Here is an 18,463-nt window from a genome sequence, read left to right on the forward strand (position 1 = left end):
CTATTATGAGAATGTAGTGGAGAGAGAAAGGGGAAAATACGGTAAATAAAGAAAGAGAGCAGTGCTATTTAAGCAATATCACACAGAGGGACTGGTGCTATAGTGTAAATCAGCATGGCTGAGTTTCGGTCATAGGCAGAAGGCGGCAGGCTGAGTGCCAAAGATAAATGCAAAGGATCCGCGTTAGTTTCTCAGAGACTGATCAGATGTTGCTTGGGTTGAGGTAAAAAAAAACACACACAGCATGCAGAAATCATGTAGCTACTCTCGATGATTCACTGACAATAAGACAATAATTTAATCTCAGTTTGTCAGGGCATTATGAAAAATACTAAATACAAAACACAAAAATTCCTGATAGTGTTTACTAAAATAAGGAATGATAATCCACTTCTGTTTTGTATTAAGTTTTGAATGGATAAAGGGCACTATTTTTGTTGAGCATCAATCAGTTAATTGGCAACACGTGACAGCTCCATGCAAGTGATTATAAATCCTCTTTTGTCCATCCCTAACAACCTCTAATCTGTAATACCAACATTATTTATGTTCAGCAACATGATGTGAAGGTTTGCTACTCATTACATTTCACTAATTAATAGTAGGTGTATCACACCTTAAGGACCGTCGGTTTTTAGAGTGCCTGCTGAAATGCCACTCCAGAGACCCACTGCACGTAGTTGCCATATGAACGGTTGCCATGGTAACGGCTACCCAGCCCACCTGTTGGTCTCCAGCTTCATTCTCCCGAGCTCCATGCTGACAGAGCGCTGCGCGTTGTGAGACTCGTGCGAGACGGTGGAACTGAGCGTGCTCACGCCGGAGGTGGCCACCGTGTCATCGTGCGGGGCGCTGGGGGCGGCCCCGCTCTGGCGGGCGTGGCGCCCCTCGTGTTCCATGTCGTCCTCCACGTCCTCCTGGTCAGCCGGATCGCTCTCGGAGGTGAGGCTGAAGTGAGGCCTCAATTCTGCACACAAGTAAGGCGGCAGGGTTACCCTCCACAGTAACACAAGATCCACCATTAGACAGTAATGTAACACTGTAAAATCACGCTCGCCACAAAACAACAGACAAGTAGGTCACCCTCTATGACATCACATCGCTATAGCCACTGTAGCCTTCCATTGCCATTAACAACACAGAAACACAGAAATAGAAGGGGGCAGCAGGGCATGACTGAGTGGGGAAGGAGGAGGACGTTACCTGGCACCAGGATGGTGATGGCGGTCTGCACTGCCTTGCGGATGATATTGTCCAAGGCAAACATCCAGTGGGGTTTGATGTTGTGGTTCCGCAGGACTTTGTTTACCTGGTGACGCGCCATTGACGCCAACACAAACCTCAGTGAATCCCATTTCACCTTGTGCATTACCATCAAAGACACAGGGACCATGTAAATTCAAAGAGATGAACATGGCAAATATACCGAGTGGTATTTGCTTATTGTTTTTTTAAAAATAGGGACAGGACAGGAGGACATGATTAGTGCATACACCTACTTGTTAATTTTGGTATAATGTAGACACTGTAGTACTGTCATTTGGCACAAGGTACACCCACAAGAGGGCACCAGAGCATACCATATAGAGTGTTACATAATATTTTTCAGATAACAAACCATGGGCCCGCAAACAGGTCAGCCATTTGAGTATAATTTGCATGTGTCTGTTTATGAGATAAAACAAAGTCAATTTCCTTTCATGATGTAGCTGACAGACCTCCCTTTATCTGCTTTGAAGTCAGACTTCCATAACCCATTTCCCCTCTCTATCTACTCAAAGGTTGAAAACCATAGCAACATAAATTACATTAACATTCTTTTTTTTAATCTTTTGCAATGACATTCAAGCTTGATTTATTTGCTCCTTTAAACTGATTTTAAAATGATACTCGTATTCAGTCTGAACTCAAGCTGTAAGGCCAAGGCACTCACCGCGTCCTGGAAGCCAAAGAGCGCCATCTGTAGCTGGCTGATGGCGCTGCTGTCGAAGTCCAGCTCCAGCTTGAGCTGGGAGAGGGTGCTGGCGATGATCTTGCGGTCGGCCATGCGCACAAACTCGCCCAGGCTGACCACCAGGGTGGAAATGTGCTCCCATTTTAGCTTGCTTTCCTCAGCACCCTATAGGGATAAGGGGGAGAGGGAGGGGAGAGGAAGAGGAAGGGCGGGTGGGTTGGATGAGGAGGGTGTTCAGAGTCCTGACTGACACCCCTGTGTTCCAGTATGTGATTTTATTATTACTACTGTGTAACCAGGGGGGGGTCAATGACAATGATGGCCTGACATATAATTGGAAGGTAACAATACAAGACAGGGCGAAAAAAGTTAAATACATTATTTAACATTCAGACAGAACTAACTCGGGGAAGAGGCTGAAAAGTGTGCGTGCGCTCACCTGGTTCAGTGACTCCACCAGGTTCGCCACCACTTTGTCGCGGTCCTCGTTCAGGATGCGGTGGAGTGTGGCCCTCCTCTCGCTGTCCTTTCTCAGCATGAAAAAGCCCGAGTCCTTCTCCTCGGGGGAAGGAGGCGCGCTGTGGTCCTCAAAGTTCTCTACGGGAATGCTGACCAAAAACGTGGACTTCACTTCAGTTACACAACTAAAGGACGAAGTGTAGCACAGTGGGTAAGGAACTGGGTTTGTAACCGAAAGGTCGCAGGTTCGATTCCCGGGTAAGGACACTGCCGTTGTACCCTTGAGCAAGGTACTTAACCAGAATTGCTTCAGTATATATCCAGCTGTATAAATGGATAAAATGTAAAATGCTATGTAAAAGTTGTGTAAGTCGATAAGAGCGTCTGCTAAATGCCTGTAATGTAAAGGCTATTAGCCAGTCCATATAAACACACATACTGCAGCTCCTCCAGCCCTCAGAGAGCAGCCTCCGATTAACAAAATAAATGTAGGTCAGACAAATAGACAGGAGCATTGAAACATGAAGACTAATTTTGGGTGACACCCCAAGGTAGAGCGCCGTGGGAGAGCCCTTTACCTCAGGAACAGGGATCTGTGCCCTTTCACATCCCGCTCACTGTAGCACTTGGTGCTGGGCTTGAAGACAAAGGGGTTGGTGTTGAGGTCGTTGTCAGGGGAGACCGAGCCGTATTCACTGCTGCTGCTGGTATCCTCGACGACGACAGGCACAGGCAAGGAGATGCTACGCAGATACTCTGAAGGGGCATCATGTGCGCACAGTTACAACTGATATCGCTCCATATTAAATCACAAATACCGATTATGGTGGTAATTACTTTATTTATTTATTTACTTATATTTTTTAAAATGAGGAAATAGATAATAAGGAATACATAACAAAACATGGCTGACTATGTCCGTGATTGTGAACAGCTAGCTTGTGTGGACTGCAATATCTAACAACGAAAAAGGGAAGCACACTCACCTGACCCTGGGGTCAGTGCTATAAACAGAAAACAAAAACAAAGCATCAATGGGGAAACTTTAAAACCCTGTACACAAATTATATGGGAGGTATGTAAAAAATGAGGAACATAGCAAACAGTAACTGCAACGCAAACACAGCCCTTTCAAAAGGGTTATACAAAGGAGCTCTGCTTAGTCTCTGGCCACCCGTTACGATCGGACCACTGTGAGAAGCAGGGCATTTGCGCGCAGTCGCACCTGTGAAAGAGCTCTTGCCCTTCTTCTTGCGGCTGGTGACGGTGAGGAACTCGTCGGTGAGCAGGTCCACGGCGGTGGCCCGGCGGTCCGGGTCGGGCTCAAAGCAGCGCAGGATGAATGCCTTGGCCTCCTGGGACATGGAGTCCGGGATCTCGGGGTGAATCTTAAACATCCCCACCTGCAGCCATAATGGGACACATTCTGACCATCCTGAAACCTGTCACTCTGAACCAACAGAGTGGAGAGATATGCGACGTAAGGGTCAGGAGGACCACTGTCCACCGGTGCCAAGCTGGGTGATGTCATACTAACCCACACACACAGTATTCCAAAAGCACCACAGAACAGCCTCTTTTCCAAATTCCACATAATAAGCATGGAATGTCTATCAGAATTTTGGATGTCATTTAAAGAGGTCCTTTCTTGGAATCAGAATGCGGACTTCAGGCAAACAGGGATAAGTCTCCCAGACGCATTCCCGCAATGTGAATAGGGCTGAATGGAATGAGGTCACGGCTTCCATCCACTCACGCCATTGTTTAAAATACCAGTGAATGAGTAACTTCAAAAACAGATAAAATCCATAACAGAAGCATTAGGACAGGACAGTTAAGATACACAATTACGATATCTCCATTTGAAGTGGCTTATATTTTATAACCATTCCTCATGCAACAACATTTTGAGCCTTTCAATGGAAAATCAGAAAAAAACAAAATGTTCTTTTCAACTTTTTGATCAGCAGCCAAGACTGTACTCTATGGAATCACAGGGAAACACAGACAGTGGTGATGGGGTTTTTCCCTGGAGAAGATAACGCTGTAAGTGATTCAATGAGGGTTCCAATGAGATTTTCTGCATTCTAGATAATGACAAGATAATAGCATTGTCAATACTCAATAAAGTTAGGTGATTAAATGATAATGAAAAAATGTGCACGTCTGCGGTTTAGTCTTTTCATTCTGTTTGTCAGAACTTCTGGCATTCCAAATTCTTGTCCATAAAAGGTATCCTCAGCAGAATCAGTATTATTCCTGTTTCAAATATTCAATGGCACAAAATCATCTACAAATAAAACCAAAGGAATGGCAAGACATACATTTGAGTGTTTTCTAGCTTAAAGAGCAACATGGCCTAGATCTCTCTCTGAAAAACTGTACCATTCGCCATGAGTTTAATAATTTATTTGTACCCATATTTTGCCATACATTTTTTTTGCTGGTAAAAGGTACTTATTAGGGCCCAAAGAACATTATTGCGCCTTTCAGGATATTTTGAAAATTTGTTCCTAAAAGAAGAAAAATGTACGTCCACGGCACTATCATTACATTTTCTTGAAGCTTATTATCCAGTCTTATGAAGAAATTAAATAGGCATATGGAAAAAAATCACAGGGAAAGTATTCAGTTGGGCATGCCCTCCAAACACTTTCGCTATGTTCTTGCTTGTCAGAGCTATAACATGGGGCACTACTATGTGGCACCCGCTATTGAAGGCAATTCCACCCATCCTTCCACAATTATGATCAATGTCCTTTGAATAACCATTCCAACCCGCTGGATTGGACACACAGGTGGTACACAAAAACTAGAGAGCTGATTCACAATTGTGAATGCTAAAGATTAACTCTGATCCACTGAGTTAATGTTGGTTTAACTCGATGGATCAGACACTTCAGTACAATTACAGTCGTGTAGTTCACACTGCTGCCCAATGCAAACATCTTAATAAAACATGGACAAATAAGTACATAATAAATTCCACACAATCACTTGTTACCAGGGACATCATACTACTGTGCATGTTGTGATGAAAGAAACTTTAAAATGTGTAATTTGAGCCTTGTGCTTCTGAGAGACCAGTAAATCAGTAGGGTTAGCCATTTTCCACTGTTTACAGTTGTGCTCTGAATACATTGTTCTGCACGCTACTGTGTTTTGGATACGGTATGTGACTGAACCGGTGGGTGGAAACCAAAATAGATTTCCCTTCCCTTTTTATAGTCTGGCAAGTGAGGGAGTTTCCAATATGTAATAAATCCACAACGAAGATAATGCACTCCGTGATTCAGACTAACTGACACATTGCCTACCAGTTAACATACCGTTGTGACATCAGAATGCCTCTGGGGACATATTGTTGTGCACGTATTTATTCTGTGCTTAGGGTACGCAAACCCAACAGGTGCTTCTGACCCGACAAACACTCACTTTGAACATGGCTGCCTGTGGTTCCCCGAGCTCATAAAAGGGGGGCTTTCCGGTGGCCATTTCGATGATGGTGCAGCCCAGTGACCAAATGTCCGCCGGCTTGCCGTAGCCCCTCGGGCCCTTGTCGATGATTTCCGGCGCCATGTACTGTAGTGTTCCTGCGCCATCAGAAATACACATCATTCATGTCGCACAGTGACACAAAACAGGCCTTGTACTCAAGCGGGTGATTTCCCAGACCTTGTTCATCAGCTCTGGTCAAAGACACAGTCGTATATTTTGCCTAATGTTGTGCACCACTAAAAAAATCAGGGTCTGTGAAATATGCTCTGGATGTGGTTAATGCCAGTGAGTAATGTTGTGTGTTGAGGAACTGCTCGGCTCAGCCTGGGCAAAGTGAGTCTACGGTGTAAATACATTTGCACTTTACGAGTAGCGCCACGAAAATACACTGCCTTTGATCTCAGCTGAAGTTACAGCGGCCTACCAGGCTCAGACTGCACCCTAAGGGCTACTGAGAAGCTATGAGAGCCTCTTTGTTTTCTAATGGCAGGCAGAGGAGCTGGAAGTGTTCCCAGCTGCTGCTGGCGGTGAAGGCCGATTGGAGCCAACAGATAATCAGCTGATCTTCATAACCAAGGCTGATCTGTGCTCCGATTGGCTGCTGCTTTGTCAACATGGACACAGCCGAGTTCTTCACCAGCCTGCAGGTTAAAAATACTAAGCTGGCTGAGCACACACAACAAACAGGACTCTGTACAGCTTTCACAAGATATTCTGAGATGTTTTATGGCAATGTTCTCTGGTATTAGCTGGTGTTTCCTTCAGTCATATCGATTATTGACCACATCTGGGAGGTCATGAAATGTACCACAAATATCAAGCATTGTGTTTCCTCAAAAAAAAAGGACATTTATTTTAAGCATTACATTGACTCTTGAGAAGAAGCTTCCTGTCTACCAGCAGAAGATTGGTGTCACGCACCTGTAAACGTTTCTGTGCAAGGGTTGATGCCAGCCAGCCTTTTGGACGTTCCAAAATCAGAAATCTTCAGCACTCCACTGTACGTGTTTATGAGCACGTTGTCACCCTGTTGGAGAAGGTAATTCTTTAGGACTGTGTTTCTACCAGGACAAAGACAGGAAATTCTACAATTCCCAGTTAACACTTAGCATGGAAACCTTTTGTCATTCCTCAGTATATAAGCTTCAGAAGCTGACTCAGAGTACTCCCATGTACAGTGTATTTCCTCAAAATTCAAATGTTGAGGACTGACAGATGTCTACAATACTAACACAAGCATGCAATAAACAATCAAAGATGATTAACATTTAACCAAATGGCTGTGAAAAATCATTTTGGTAGCACTAATGTGCAACGAGGCAGAATTTAAAGCTTTTTCGTGGGCGTACGGCAAGTATGGCAATGACTTTCTGCACTGGTAGCTTGGTCCGTTTCTGTTCATCATTTTTGGAACTTGCTCTTTGGCAAAAAGTGTACCCTCATTAGACTGGGAAAGGGTTTCGCTTACAAAACACAACACATGATAAAATGCATTCTTCTGTCTTCTATAATGAGGTGTTGATTTGTGGATTTTCTCACCTTATCATGGGGTTAAAACAATTAAGGAGAGACAAAAACAAGATCAGGTTAAACACAACAAGGCCAGACCTTTATGTCTCGGTGTGCAATCTGATTGTCATGCAGGTACTTGAGTCCCTCCAAGATCTGCTTGGTGTAAAAGCCGATGGTGGGTTCATTATTCTTCAGGGGGCCCCATTTAGATCTAAGAAGCGCAGAGAGGCTTCCTGGAGAACCACAGACAAACAGACCCACGGGAATGAAATCAATGATGGAAATGACTTATATTTACAACATTTATCAAGCATTTGCTAAGGAGGGGATAATTGAAGGCAACACAGGCTAAATGAAACTCTTGAAGGTCACAGACAGAGCAGTTTGTGTAATATTTTCAGAATACGTAGCACCTGATTGTACGTACATTCTTGTATTAAATAAACTAACTCCCATTTACTGGTTTTAAGAGTTCAACCCTGTGAAGCTATAATATCATCTTTCTAATCAAAAAAGAATCAAAGGAATAAAAAATCTATAAGCTTTAAACCAAGTAGAACATGGTGTGCTTCCTGGACAGAAGCAGTAACTCTACAAACAAATCTCTACAAACAAACCCACATACTTGACTTCCAACATAAATGGCTACCCCGTCGATCCACCCTCTGACCACAAACAAACACTACATGGCATGCTGGGGAATAGGACACAAGTCTTGAGGAAGAGTTTCACAGTCAGTGATTGACTTTTGCCCAGGTCCTGAGCCATCATGCAGTGCTGACAGGTGTCAATCAGGGCATTCTGGCTCTCACCTCCAGGCACCTGCTCCATGAAGATCTTGATGAATCCGTTCTCGCTGATGGACCCCAGGTACTGCACAATGTTTTTGTGCTTCAGGTGCTTGTGAAGGGCAATCTCCTCATGAAGAGGCTGAGAGTACCTGGAGGTAGAAAGAGACACAAAAGAGATTTTATTTGCTGTAGACCGAGTAGTGATTAACACTTGACATGTGTCAAGGGAAAAGTGGACAGGTGACAAGTGGCTCTTTAGATGACAAATAAATTAACGGATTAACACTTAAAAACAAACACTGGTCATTGGTCATAAATAATGACCTTTGTATACTGACATATTTGAGGTTAGTATGCAGGTAATGATACGGACAGGGTTCATTTAATATTGAAACCTCTGGTAGGCGGTCTAAAAACCAAGACGCAGAGGCTACTACGATATTCAGCATTGAGTTCATTGGTATCAATAATTAACCACCAAAGTTGTGAGATGAATAACTACATCTTTATCTTGACACACAGACACGTGACTTCACTAGAAAACCAAGGCCTCTTTGTTATTGACATCTTCCCTATCAGGTATTCAAAAATGCGCCTGGGACATTTCCCCAGACTGTTTGAGGAAAAAGAAAAAATGAACAGAATGCAGAACGATGTCTGAATCCTGACTCAAGCTTCTGGTCTGCAAGCTGTCCATGATTAATCCTGCTTTCAGTGTCTCGGCGACATATTACACAAGAGAATACAGGAAGACGAGGAACAGCTGGCTTCAGATAAGGGCCAATGACTGCTAGCAGTCAGGAAACATTTCTGCCAAAATTGAGATCTAACACCAACAATAAGAAAATGCTCAATGCCCTGACTTTCTAAAATGCAATGTACACCTCAACACAAACATCAGATTAGTTTGTTTTTCTGGGGAAAAAACGGCATGCAAATAACTTTTCTGGGATGGTCTTAATGGTTTTTAACTTAATTATTCATGAAAAAGCCCAAAGCTTTCAGTTAATGTATCAGAACACTAATAACTTGTGACCTGATTACTTTAACAATGTACGGCAGCAGAACTGCTGGTTTGAAGGAGACAGATAATTAGTCTTGTGTAGGTGGAACAATCAGTTGACAATTATTCTAGGCAGACAAGGTGGGGAAGTAAGAGGCAGTTTTTTTGTTGCTAGGCAACGCTTCCCTTCTCGCTTCGTTCATTACCAGCACTCAGGCCTACACACAAGGCTCTCCACAGAACGTTTCAAGTGCATGAATGTGTGTCAATGTACGAGTGAGCAATTCCATGGACTATTCACCAGTGCACATGCTCAAAATGTTAATTCATGTCTCGCATGCAGAAAAAACATTTAGTACCATTTAGTACCATTTGAATGCTGCCCACCTGTACACTGTATTGCTACAGTGTTCGCACTGTATCTTAATGACTAGTTCTTTCTTCTGTCGGCCATAATTTATTCATATGCAAGAAATGTATTGAAAGAAGGCTTGCCTTGATAACGATCAACATCAGGACATCAATAGGATTAAGTAGTATGGGCTAAATACAGGCACATTAGTTTAAAATACATCTTGAATGAATAATTCAAGTACTATTTAAATTCTTCTAATTATGATTAATAATAAACTATTAATTCATTGCCATATTATTTTCCAGTCATGAGCATAAATAAGCATACTTCTTACAATTCAATTGAGAATTTCTACTTATCCTGGCTGAGTGAAACCCTTCTTGGGCGATGCCAGCGCCAAATGTGATTGTGCAAGACTGCCGGCCAGTAGGCACTGGCACAGTCCAGATCCAACACTAAACACAGGGGCCCATCAATGCCCTAATACGGTGGAACATGGCTCTACTGGGAACATATTCGGAAAAACAGTCAGAACTATATTTTAGGACTAACCCATTTAGTGCTCTGAAAACAAAATAAAATAAATCAATTCTAAAAGACATGGGTAGCCAATGTTGGCTGTGCTCTCATTTTTATTCCGGTTGATGCTCTTGCAGCTGCATTTTGAACAAGCTGCAGTCTATCAATAGAATTTTCTGAAAGATCAGTAAGAAGGGCAATGTAATAATCTGCTTCTCAAAGTCAGGCTCTGAAAGAAAAGTCTTTGAAAATATTCATCAGATGAAATAGGCTATTTAACTAACTAGGAATATGAGCTGTAAAACGAAGGTCAGAATTCTGAAATTACTCCTAGGTTCTTTGCTTTTGAATTACACTGTAGAGAGAAAGCCAAATTTATTCTCTAATTTCCTTTTATACATCTTAAAAGTCACTCTAAAATGTTTCATAACTCAAATTAATTGCATAATGAAGACTTTGTGTGGGTCAAACCTTTGATAATGCTGCTTGTGATGAGCAATAAATCACAGATTTAGTGAGCAGCATTTGTTGAGTGTGGACTCCAGTTCCTTCAATAACTTCTATAACCACTAAATTCGGTTCAAAACCTCACATGACTGAACCAAAATGTTGTGCTGGTTAATGGAATAAAGAAACTGTTGCTTGATGTTTCTGAGAATCCCATTTTGAAACATATGATTTTTCAACATACAACTGAATCAGCATGGTTCAGCAGTTCATATTTTGATGATACCACCAGCTCTGTAAGTGCTGGTAAAGACAACATGTATCTGTAATTCTCCTTTGGTGACCACAAGGGTTGTTCTTTTTGTAATTACAGAGAGAATAAAATCTCACAGCTCACAGTGGTTTCCCACAAGACTTTCAGCTACATTTCTTGAGCTGCTAGAGGCTTATACACTTGAACTGTCATCTCCATGGATACACATTTAGAAAAAAATAACCTAATCTAAGATCAAAGCCTTTATCTTTCTGTAATTGTCCAATGCTTACACAATTCTTCAAAGATGAAATACATTAGCTGGCATGAGTATGTTTAAACTCAGATTAACATTTCAAGTGGAACATCCCATTATTGAATATGTCTCAACCAGAAACTGAAGACAGCCAGGTAAATTCTGGTTAATCTTAAAACATTATACATATAAAAATACAGTTACTGATGATAGTATCTGATCATTTGTGACATTCGAGAATGAATCTATCATAGGTAAATCTTTTAAGCCAAAAATTGAAACTAAGATGCAACAGAAGCACACAATCACAGCGTTACCAGCTATTAACCCCAAAAAGTGAAGAAAAACTGTCACAGCCACAAACACAGACAGCTACAGGCATCCAGAAAGTCAGTGATGTCAGAGAGGACCATCATTTTGACAACCTATTGAGGTCACTAAATAAACCAAAATCTGTTCTGCAACTAATTTTGTAACCAGGGCCTGTTCTAGGGATAATGAAAATGGATGTCCTAATATGAATGCACTGCTTGATATTTTTGGCTTTCGTGAGTTGCTATCCAGTCTTATGAAATAGCATGAGCCAGTGCTGCTTTCTGTCACACTTCCAGATGGGTAGATTTTTTTTTGTGTGCTTTGTAGCAACTTGCACAGCTCTCCTTGCTCAGTGTTCTGAGTCCAAGTAGGGCAGAATGTAGACCACTCACCTGCTATCCCTCTCAGGGATCTCCTTGATAGCCAGCCGCACTTGGTTGCTAAGGTCCCGGCCCGCATACACCACCCCGAAGGTGCCCTTCCCGAGCACCACCCTCTCCCCGTGCTCGTCGTACTCGTAGTCGTACTGGAATCGAAAAACAGGGCACGCGGGGTGAGAGTAAGGACAGATAAGGAATATCTAGCGTAACAGCCATAAAACACCCGAGCTAATAAATATCAGAAGAGGTCAGATGCAGTAGGAACCGTGAAGCAGGCAGAAGGCAAGGCTGAACAGTAGGATAGGTCTGCAATGAGAAGATCATCAAAACACACCCAGGGAAGACGCTAACATCCATATTTCAGAGGGTGCTGGGAGTCGTTTGAAGTAAGACACTATGAGACACACTAATGAACAACAGGGCATGAGAGGTAAAATATAGCCGTGTGAGTGACAGGTAGCGCGCAGGAGGCAACATTTGGATAAACGATAACACCAGGACAGGTGATGCAATCTGAGAGGAGACACGGAACGTGAAATAGGAAACTGGAATGCAAACGCGGGCAGGGTGTTGTCTTAAAGGCGTGGTGCTGTTCAAACAGAATCCAAACTGGTTCTGACGCTTCCGCTGTGCCAGGGCTGCGTTTTGCACGCAGGCGTGCAGATGTTTTGATTAACTGTGTGGAAGGTGAGTGGAAAAGCTGGAGCCCTCCCAAAACCCCGTTCCCTTCCTAGTGCAGATGACGCTCACATGACAAGAAAGACCGAAGCTCTAAAAGGGGCAGCCAAAAAAGGTTTTTGAAACAGGGCAGCCAAATTGGTTCCTGGCTCGAAAATGCATTATTTATGTGCAAGGACTTAAGACACTTAATCTCTTAAATCTTAGTAAAAGCATGATGGGGGGAGGGGAGGGGGGATTTGATGGGGTTTTAAAAATCCATTAAAGGGAATAACGAAGTGTACTATGGTAGATTTTTCAGGCTGTGTCCTGTCAGTAGAACATTGGAGCAAAATTAGAAATTAGCAAAAGGTAAATACCGCATGAATATCAGAAAGCACTTCTTTACACAGACATCTGTTAATGTTTGGAATAGCTTGCCAGGCTATGCTGTAGAGGCAGAGACCCTAGGGGTTTTCGAGTTCAGGCTTGAAACAGTGCTAGGCACTGTCTTGTTTGCAGTTAAATATGAATGCAGTTGGGCTGACTGGCCTGTTCTTGCCATTATTTGTTCAGATGTTTATACTTGTCATTTCAAAGATATCTGCTGTACCTCTGTGCCATGATTCTCGCACAGTAAATCTTGTGGTGTGAGAGAAAGTGAAGGAGGCGGATGAAAATAAAAGAAAAAAGGCTGCAGCCGTGAAGTAGTGATCCCTCTCTCCTTCTCCTCACCTCTAGAGCCTCAGGGTCACAGTCCCCTTCCTCCGGCCCCTTCCATGCCTCCTCCGTAATGCTGTTCACCAGGTCACATAACCTGGAGTCCACACAATGTCAAAACTAATCCACACAATTACAAACATATGGTACATGTCATAAACCTTGACCCACAGACGCTTGCTGTATATCAAATTATACACGTGCGCACACACACACACACACACACACAGCTTTATCTTTGGCCTCTTCTACCCCTACAAAATATCACCAACTGACACACACACATAACGTTTCACACCCTTTCAACACAACACAAAATCTGTGAATTAAAAAATCACATCAACACTGATATGCAGTGCGATCCCCTTGTCATAGGGAATAAGGATGCATTTAACACAACTGCGAACAGCTAGGAGCGCCTGGGCTTTCTGAGCGGCAAGGGAACTTCAAGATGCACACTGGCTAGCATGAAAATGAAAATGCAATCTACAATTTTAAAGAATCAAACCATAATTTATTTTTTGGCACATTAAGCACACTGAGGAAGACTTAGGCCAAAACGTTTGTGCATATCGTGCCCTCATGAATGGATGCAATAAAACAATAATTTATAGTATTCTCATGAGTGCTGTCCGCTTTCTCTTTCAATTTACAACCTTTAAATGAATCACAGGCTGTGAGTTTGAGACAGAGTGAGAAGGAAGTGGGGCGGACCTTTTGCAGTGCATCTCTGTGCAGAAGTAGATCTGGAAGTCCTCAGAGTTGTTGAGCACGTACAGAAAGCAGCTGCGCTCGTCACATTTGGAAATGCTGAAAGAGAAGGGTAACGATTTAGGAAAGAGGAAGAGGGACGTTTTCTCTGAAATGTTCTGTGCATGGACATGCAGGGGGTATGCTGGCTATACTGGTTGTGTTTTCTCTCCCCAGATTATAGTTCTGCTCACCCTTGCCCAACTGCATCATTCTGCATGTACTTTCTTATCTCCACAGCTCATGTGCTTTACAAAATTGCTGTTGCATTTTAGCCCCTCCCGCACATGGTACGAGCTGCGTAATTTTCATACCGTGAACGAAGAATTTAAGACTCACAGAACGCATATCGCAGCGGTGGTCTAACACAAAAGTTATGCGCAGCACCCACATCTTCCCTTCACAGTTCTTCTGTTGGCACTGACCAGACACTCCCCGGTGTTCATTTCAGAGGGAGGGCCTGGGGATTTTGCCAATCTTTTGACAGTTAAGAAAAGGCTAATACTGTTGCGTGGGAAACGAAACAGCAGCTGTTTTCAGCCCACTGTGGCATTCTGGACTTGCTATTGGCTCTCTGGAGCATCTGGAGGAAGAGTGGGCACAAAGAGTGAGACGTTCCCTAGCAACATTTCAGGGAAGCCCGCTGGAGTGAGAGATCAGCCTGACATAAATTGCTGCCCCCACAGGGAGAAAATTTTGCATCCCGATAACAAACATCTCCTTCTACAGTTCTTCAGAAAAGGTCACTGGCGACTGGCGTGATTTCTGTGATCCGAGTCACAAAAGATAATGGCCGCATTCAATTCACCAGAACCGAGGAGAATGGCTGGTTGCGAGAGTCGTGCGAAAAGGTAAAAATGCAGCACGGCGTTCTTCGCCGTAGAGACTGACCTTACACCCCGGATTGATGTGGCCGTGAAGTTCCACTCGTGAATCCCTTTCTGCCATTTCAGGGTACAGAAAGCAAACATTAAAACGTGCAATATTTATTTGCTAAGTAAATACTTACGCTTAGCAAATGAAATGACAAATATTTACATTTTTTCGGTTTACACACATTACTGAAGCAACTCCATGCTCAGAGATCTGAAAGCTCACGAGACCTCAACCCGCGACTTTCTGGTTACAGGTCATATCGTTACCCGCCACCTCCCCCTGAAGTTCTCTGACAATCTCAAAATGAGACAGGACATGCATGCAACCGCAGTTACCATGGTAGCAATATTCAACAGAGGCTTTTGTCTCAAAGGGAAGTGCCTGACATTAATAATCAAAGAACATGTTCTATAATGATCTCTACAGTACAATCATTAATCTTCCTATATTATTTCTGAATGAACTGGTTCAAGCAGTCATTAATTTTTTTTATCATTATGGAAGTAGACCACATCAGATAAATTATAAGGGTATATTTTCTTTTGAGCTCTTTGATTAATCGACAAAGAAGTTTGATGATTGTGTGATATTTGGCTTGTTGTCAAAAGACAGAGGAAAAACCGTTTAAAAAAGCAAAGCAAAAAGCGAACTATTCTTTGGAATCATCCATATTACCTTGTCATCTGGGGCCACGTGCCAGATTGAAACTGTCTTCTCTTCAACATCATTGTTGATAGACAAATAGGAGGGCTGATAGACCTTAGTGGGCTCCAGTATTAAAACCTATGAGAATAAAAACATACAACAACGCATTCTTCCAAACAAATTGGTAGAATGGACTATGCTGTGCATTATGCACACAAAAGCTGGAGAAAAATAAATGAATACAAAGAGTAAATGAGTAGCCTAATGAGCAAACAAGAAACACTGAGAAAGAAAGGGAGGACAAGGCTAGGTCAAACAGAGAACGCAGAACATGGGCAGGGAAACTCACAGGGAAGCGAACGGAGGAGACGTCCTTCTTCGTCGCCTCCACCAGGAAGTCCATCCAAAAATCCACCAGTTCCTGCTTCAGGGCCTGTGGCTCTGCACCGGGCTTCTTGAAGTGCTGGTAGATCAATATCGTCTCCACAATCGAACGCAGATACCTGAATTTCAGTACGAGGTACAGAGAGACACCAGAAATAAACTTTTTTAAAACGAACAGCTGAAGCCCAGGACACATTGCCATCTTAAAGCCAGTTTTATTTTTAAATTCACTTTTCGGAGGAAGAAAACCTATTGAATCGATTAAGGCTTCTCTTTTCAGAAGCAACATTTTTCTTTCCCGCTGTTATGCAAGAGTCCATTTCGCACCTTCCTGATCAATAACAGACCAGAGGCAGTTTTAATGATGTCATAAATCTATCCTAGCGCCAAGCGGTGCATCAAAAAAAAGAGGGGGAGGGGGGTCATCTGAGGACTAGGCTCTTACCAAATGGGGGCCTTCAGTTTGAAGAGCTTCTCAGATGCCTGGATGACTCTCATGTTGTCACAGGCCAGGATGCTGGCCCCAAGGAAGAAGCCCACGTCCCAGTAGCTCTGCAGTTTGTCCAGGCTGCCCTTTTTGCCCAGAAGACTACTTAATTTCACACCTGTGGGAATAACCAGTTGTCAGCTGGAATAACTAGGACTGTACATATTATCCACCAATTCAGGCTTTCACTGTTAAGTCATCAGTATGACAGGATAAGGACAGGATATTACAGCTGGAATCATACAGGGATTTTACAGTTTGAGGGTAGGGAAAGCAGAGAATGCAACTAAATCTGACTGTTGTTAAATTAAAATCCATTTAAGACAATAGTAGTGTGTTGTGGTGATGAGATGCCTGAGCTTTTAATTGGAAGGTTTCAGGTTCAAATCTCAGCTAGGCTGCTGTACTCTGCAGAAAGGACGCCTAAATTTAATCGCTTCTTTCAGAATCCAGCTTAAATGAACACACGTAGGACAATGCCTCTCCTTTAAAAGCCCATTTACTCTCAAGTTAAATGCTAAGCAGAAAAAAGTGGTTGATTGTCCCCAGTCAGAAGACATGTCTGTACAGGTCTTGCAGGGCCTCAACAAAGAACAACACAACAGTCTGAGGGCAACCCCTTTCATCTTCTCTCATTCCTGAGCAACTCCAGGTTTCAGATTTCACAACAAAAAAGGAGGACTTGAAGCATAATACAAATAACAATGTAGCTCGCTCAGTGTATTAATTCCATTATTATTAACCCTGGTGACAACTAGATCCCTGCTCAGCTTCCCTCAATTATCCCCTTTAAAAAGGCATGAATGGTTTATTCCAGCAACTTTCTGTGACCTGTGGGGATACTGACCTGAAAACTAGTCAATGGTTTTACTGAAAGAAATAAAACCTGAAAAAAAAACTGATCAGAACGCAAGAAGTCAACATTAATGGATGCAATGTCAGTAGTGGACACCTACCGACTTTGCGGAGCTCGAAAGAGGTGTCGAATTGGTGTCCTGCCGCCAGGAGCAGGACAGCATAGTTGATCCCCGAATGTAGCGTCGGCTCCGATTCGAACCCCTTCTTGAACCTGAGGTGACAGTGATTCTCAGTAACTATGCTTAGTGTCTGTGCGCACAAACGTTCCTAAAGCTCGAAGTCAAGCCCCCATCTTGCGCCTGCCACTACTGTCAAAAAAATAGCTCTTAGGCTAATTCAGCCTCTGCTCTTACTTAATTGCTACTTCAATTCCTCTGTAGTGCTGCCACAATGCAATAACATGTACAACAAATTAGACACAGAAGCACATATTGAAAAGCCTTGGCACTTTTACAGAGGCTCATTTACTTAATGAGATTTTTGTTCCCTTGAATGCTTAAGTGTGAAAATGTGACTTTACACAATTCAAAGATGTGATTTGGAATATCGGATGACATAACTCAATGGGGGAGAGTCAGATTGCACTTTTTATTAATTTGTGAGCTATGAGGCATGACTAAATCCAGAAAGACACAATCATGCTCCACTTTTGGCTTGCACAAATCTAATGTTGTTTTCTATGAGAGTAAAATCCAGTCTCCCAGTGATGTCAGTTTTAAAACAATGCAGTCAGGGGGAATTCCTCGATGTCTAAAATCAGCACATTTTTAAAAACGAGCACCAGACACGAGATCAGACTGACGTGGTTCCTCACCAGCACGTGCCACTGTCCCGGCTCTTGGTGTCGGCGAAGTGCGAGTCCACGAACATGTCCTTGTAGATGCGTCCTACCAAGCAGTAAATATCAGACGCCACCTGCGCTTGTGATTCCACCAAGGGCAGCATAATGTCCAGAGCCTTCTGTCTGTCCCCAGGCAAGTTCCTCCTGAGGAAAGCCATGACCAGAGCAGCCATTAGCCATTAACCTTCCATCATCATTAGAGATTTATCACAGGAGAAACCAAGTAGCTGCAGTGTGACTATAAGTGCAGACTGGGGATTTTACTATACAGCAGCTTTTCTCCTTTCTTATTGCTTCCTGGGGTTAATTGCACTCCTGGAGTTAATTGGGACAGTGCTTCTGTGGATGTGTGTGCTTGTGCTTGTATGTGCATGTTTGTGTGTAAGTGTGTGTGTATGTTTGTGTGTGTGTGTGTGTGTGTGTTTGTGTGTGTGTATCAGTCACTGAAATGGTGGTTAGGTCAATGGATGGTTGGCAAAACCCATTAAATGTGCAACTCTTCT

The 18,463-nt window shown here is 42.9% G+C and overlaps 1 protein-coding gene across 1 annotated transcript in view; it reads right to left on the reverse strand.

Moving 5' to 3' along the window:
- The window catches only part of map3k5 (mitogen-activated protein kinase kinase kinase 5), a 45,044-nt gene that overhangs the window by 3,765 nt on the left and 22,816 nt on the right, over nucleotides 1-18,463 (reverse strand). Inside the window, exons 7-26 of the mRNA XM_064340038.1 lie at nucleotides 17,934-18,104; nucleotides 17,218-17,330; nucleotides 16,220-16,379; nucleotides 15,740-15,893; nucleotides 15,421-15,528; nucleotides 14,761-14,810; nucleotides 13,834-13,929; nucleotides 13,135-13,216; nucleotides 11,755-11,888; nucleotides 8,236-8,363; nucleotides 7,520-7,656; nucleotides 6,833-6,938; nucleotides 5,849-6,006; nucleotides 3,639-3,816; nucleotides 3,400-3,417; nucleotides 2,992-3,169; nucleotides 2,394-2,562; nucleotides 1,934-2,119; nucleotides 1,204-1,309; nucleotides 724-967 (exon numbers count right to left, since the gene is read on the reverse strand). Of these exons, the coding sequence (XP_064196108.1) occupies nucleotides 724-967; nucleotides 1,204-1,309; nucleotides 1,934-2,119; nucleotides 2,394-2,562; nucleotides 2,992-3,169; nucleotides 3,400-3,417; nucleotides 3,639-3,816; nucleotides 5,849-6,006; nucleotides 6,833-6,938; nucleotides 7,520-7,656; nucleotides 8,236-8,363; nucleotides 11,755-11,888; nucleotides 13,135-13,216; nucleotides 13,834-13,929; nucleotides 14,761-14,810; nucleotides 15,421-15,528; nucleotides 15,740-15,893; nucleotides 16,220-16,379; nucleotides 17,218-17,330; nucleotides 17,934-18,104 (2,676 nt within the window). The remainder of the gene's footprint in view (nucleotides 1-723; nucleotides 968-1,203; nucleotides 1,310-1,933; nucleotides 2,120-2,393; nucleotides 2,563-2,991; nucleotides 3,170-3,399; nucleotides 3,418-3,638; nucleotides 3,817-5,848; nucleotides 6,007-6,832; nucleotides 6,939-7,519; nucleotides 7,657-8,235; nucleotides 8,364-11,754; nucleotides 11,889-13,134; nucleotides 13,217-13,833; nucleotides 13,930-14,760; nucleotides 14,811-15,420; nucleotides 15,529-15,739; nucleotides 15,894-16,219; nucleotides 16,380-17,217; nucleotides 17,331-17,933; nucleotides 18,105-18,463) is intronic.

The sequence above is a fragment of the Anguilla rostrata genome, chromosome 6 (assembly GCF_018555375.3).
Source record: "Anguilla rostrata isolate EN2019 chromosome 6, ASM1855537v3, whole genome shotgun sequence".
Classification (NCBI taxonomy): domain Eukaryota; kingdom Metazoa; phylum Chordata; class Actinopteri; order Anguilliformes; family Anguillidae; genus Anguilla; species Anguilla rostrata.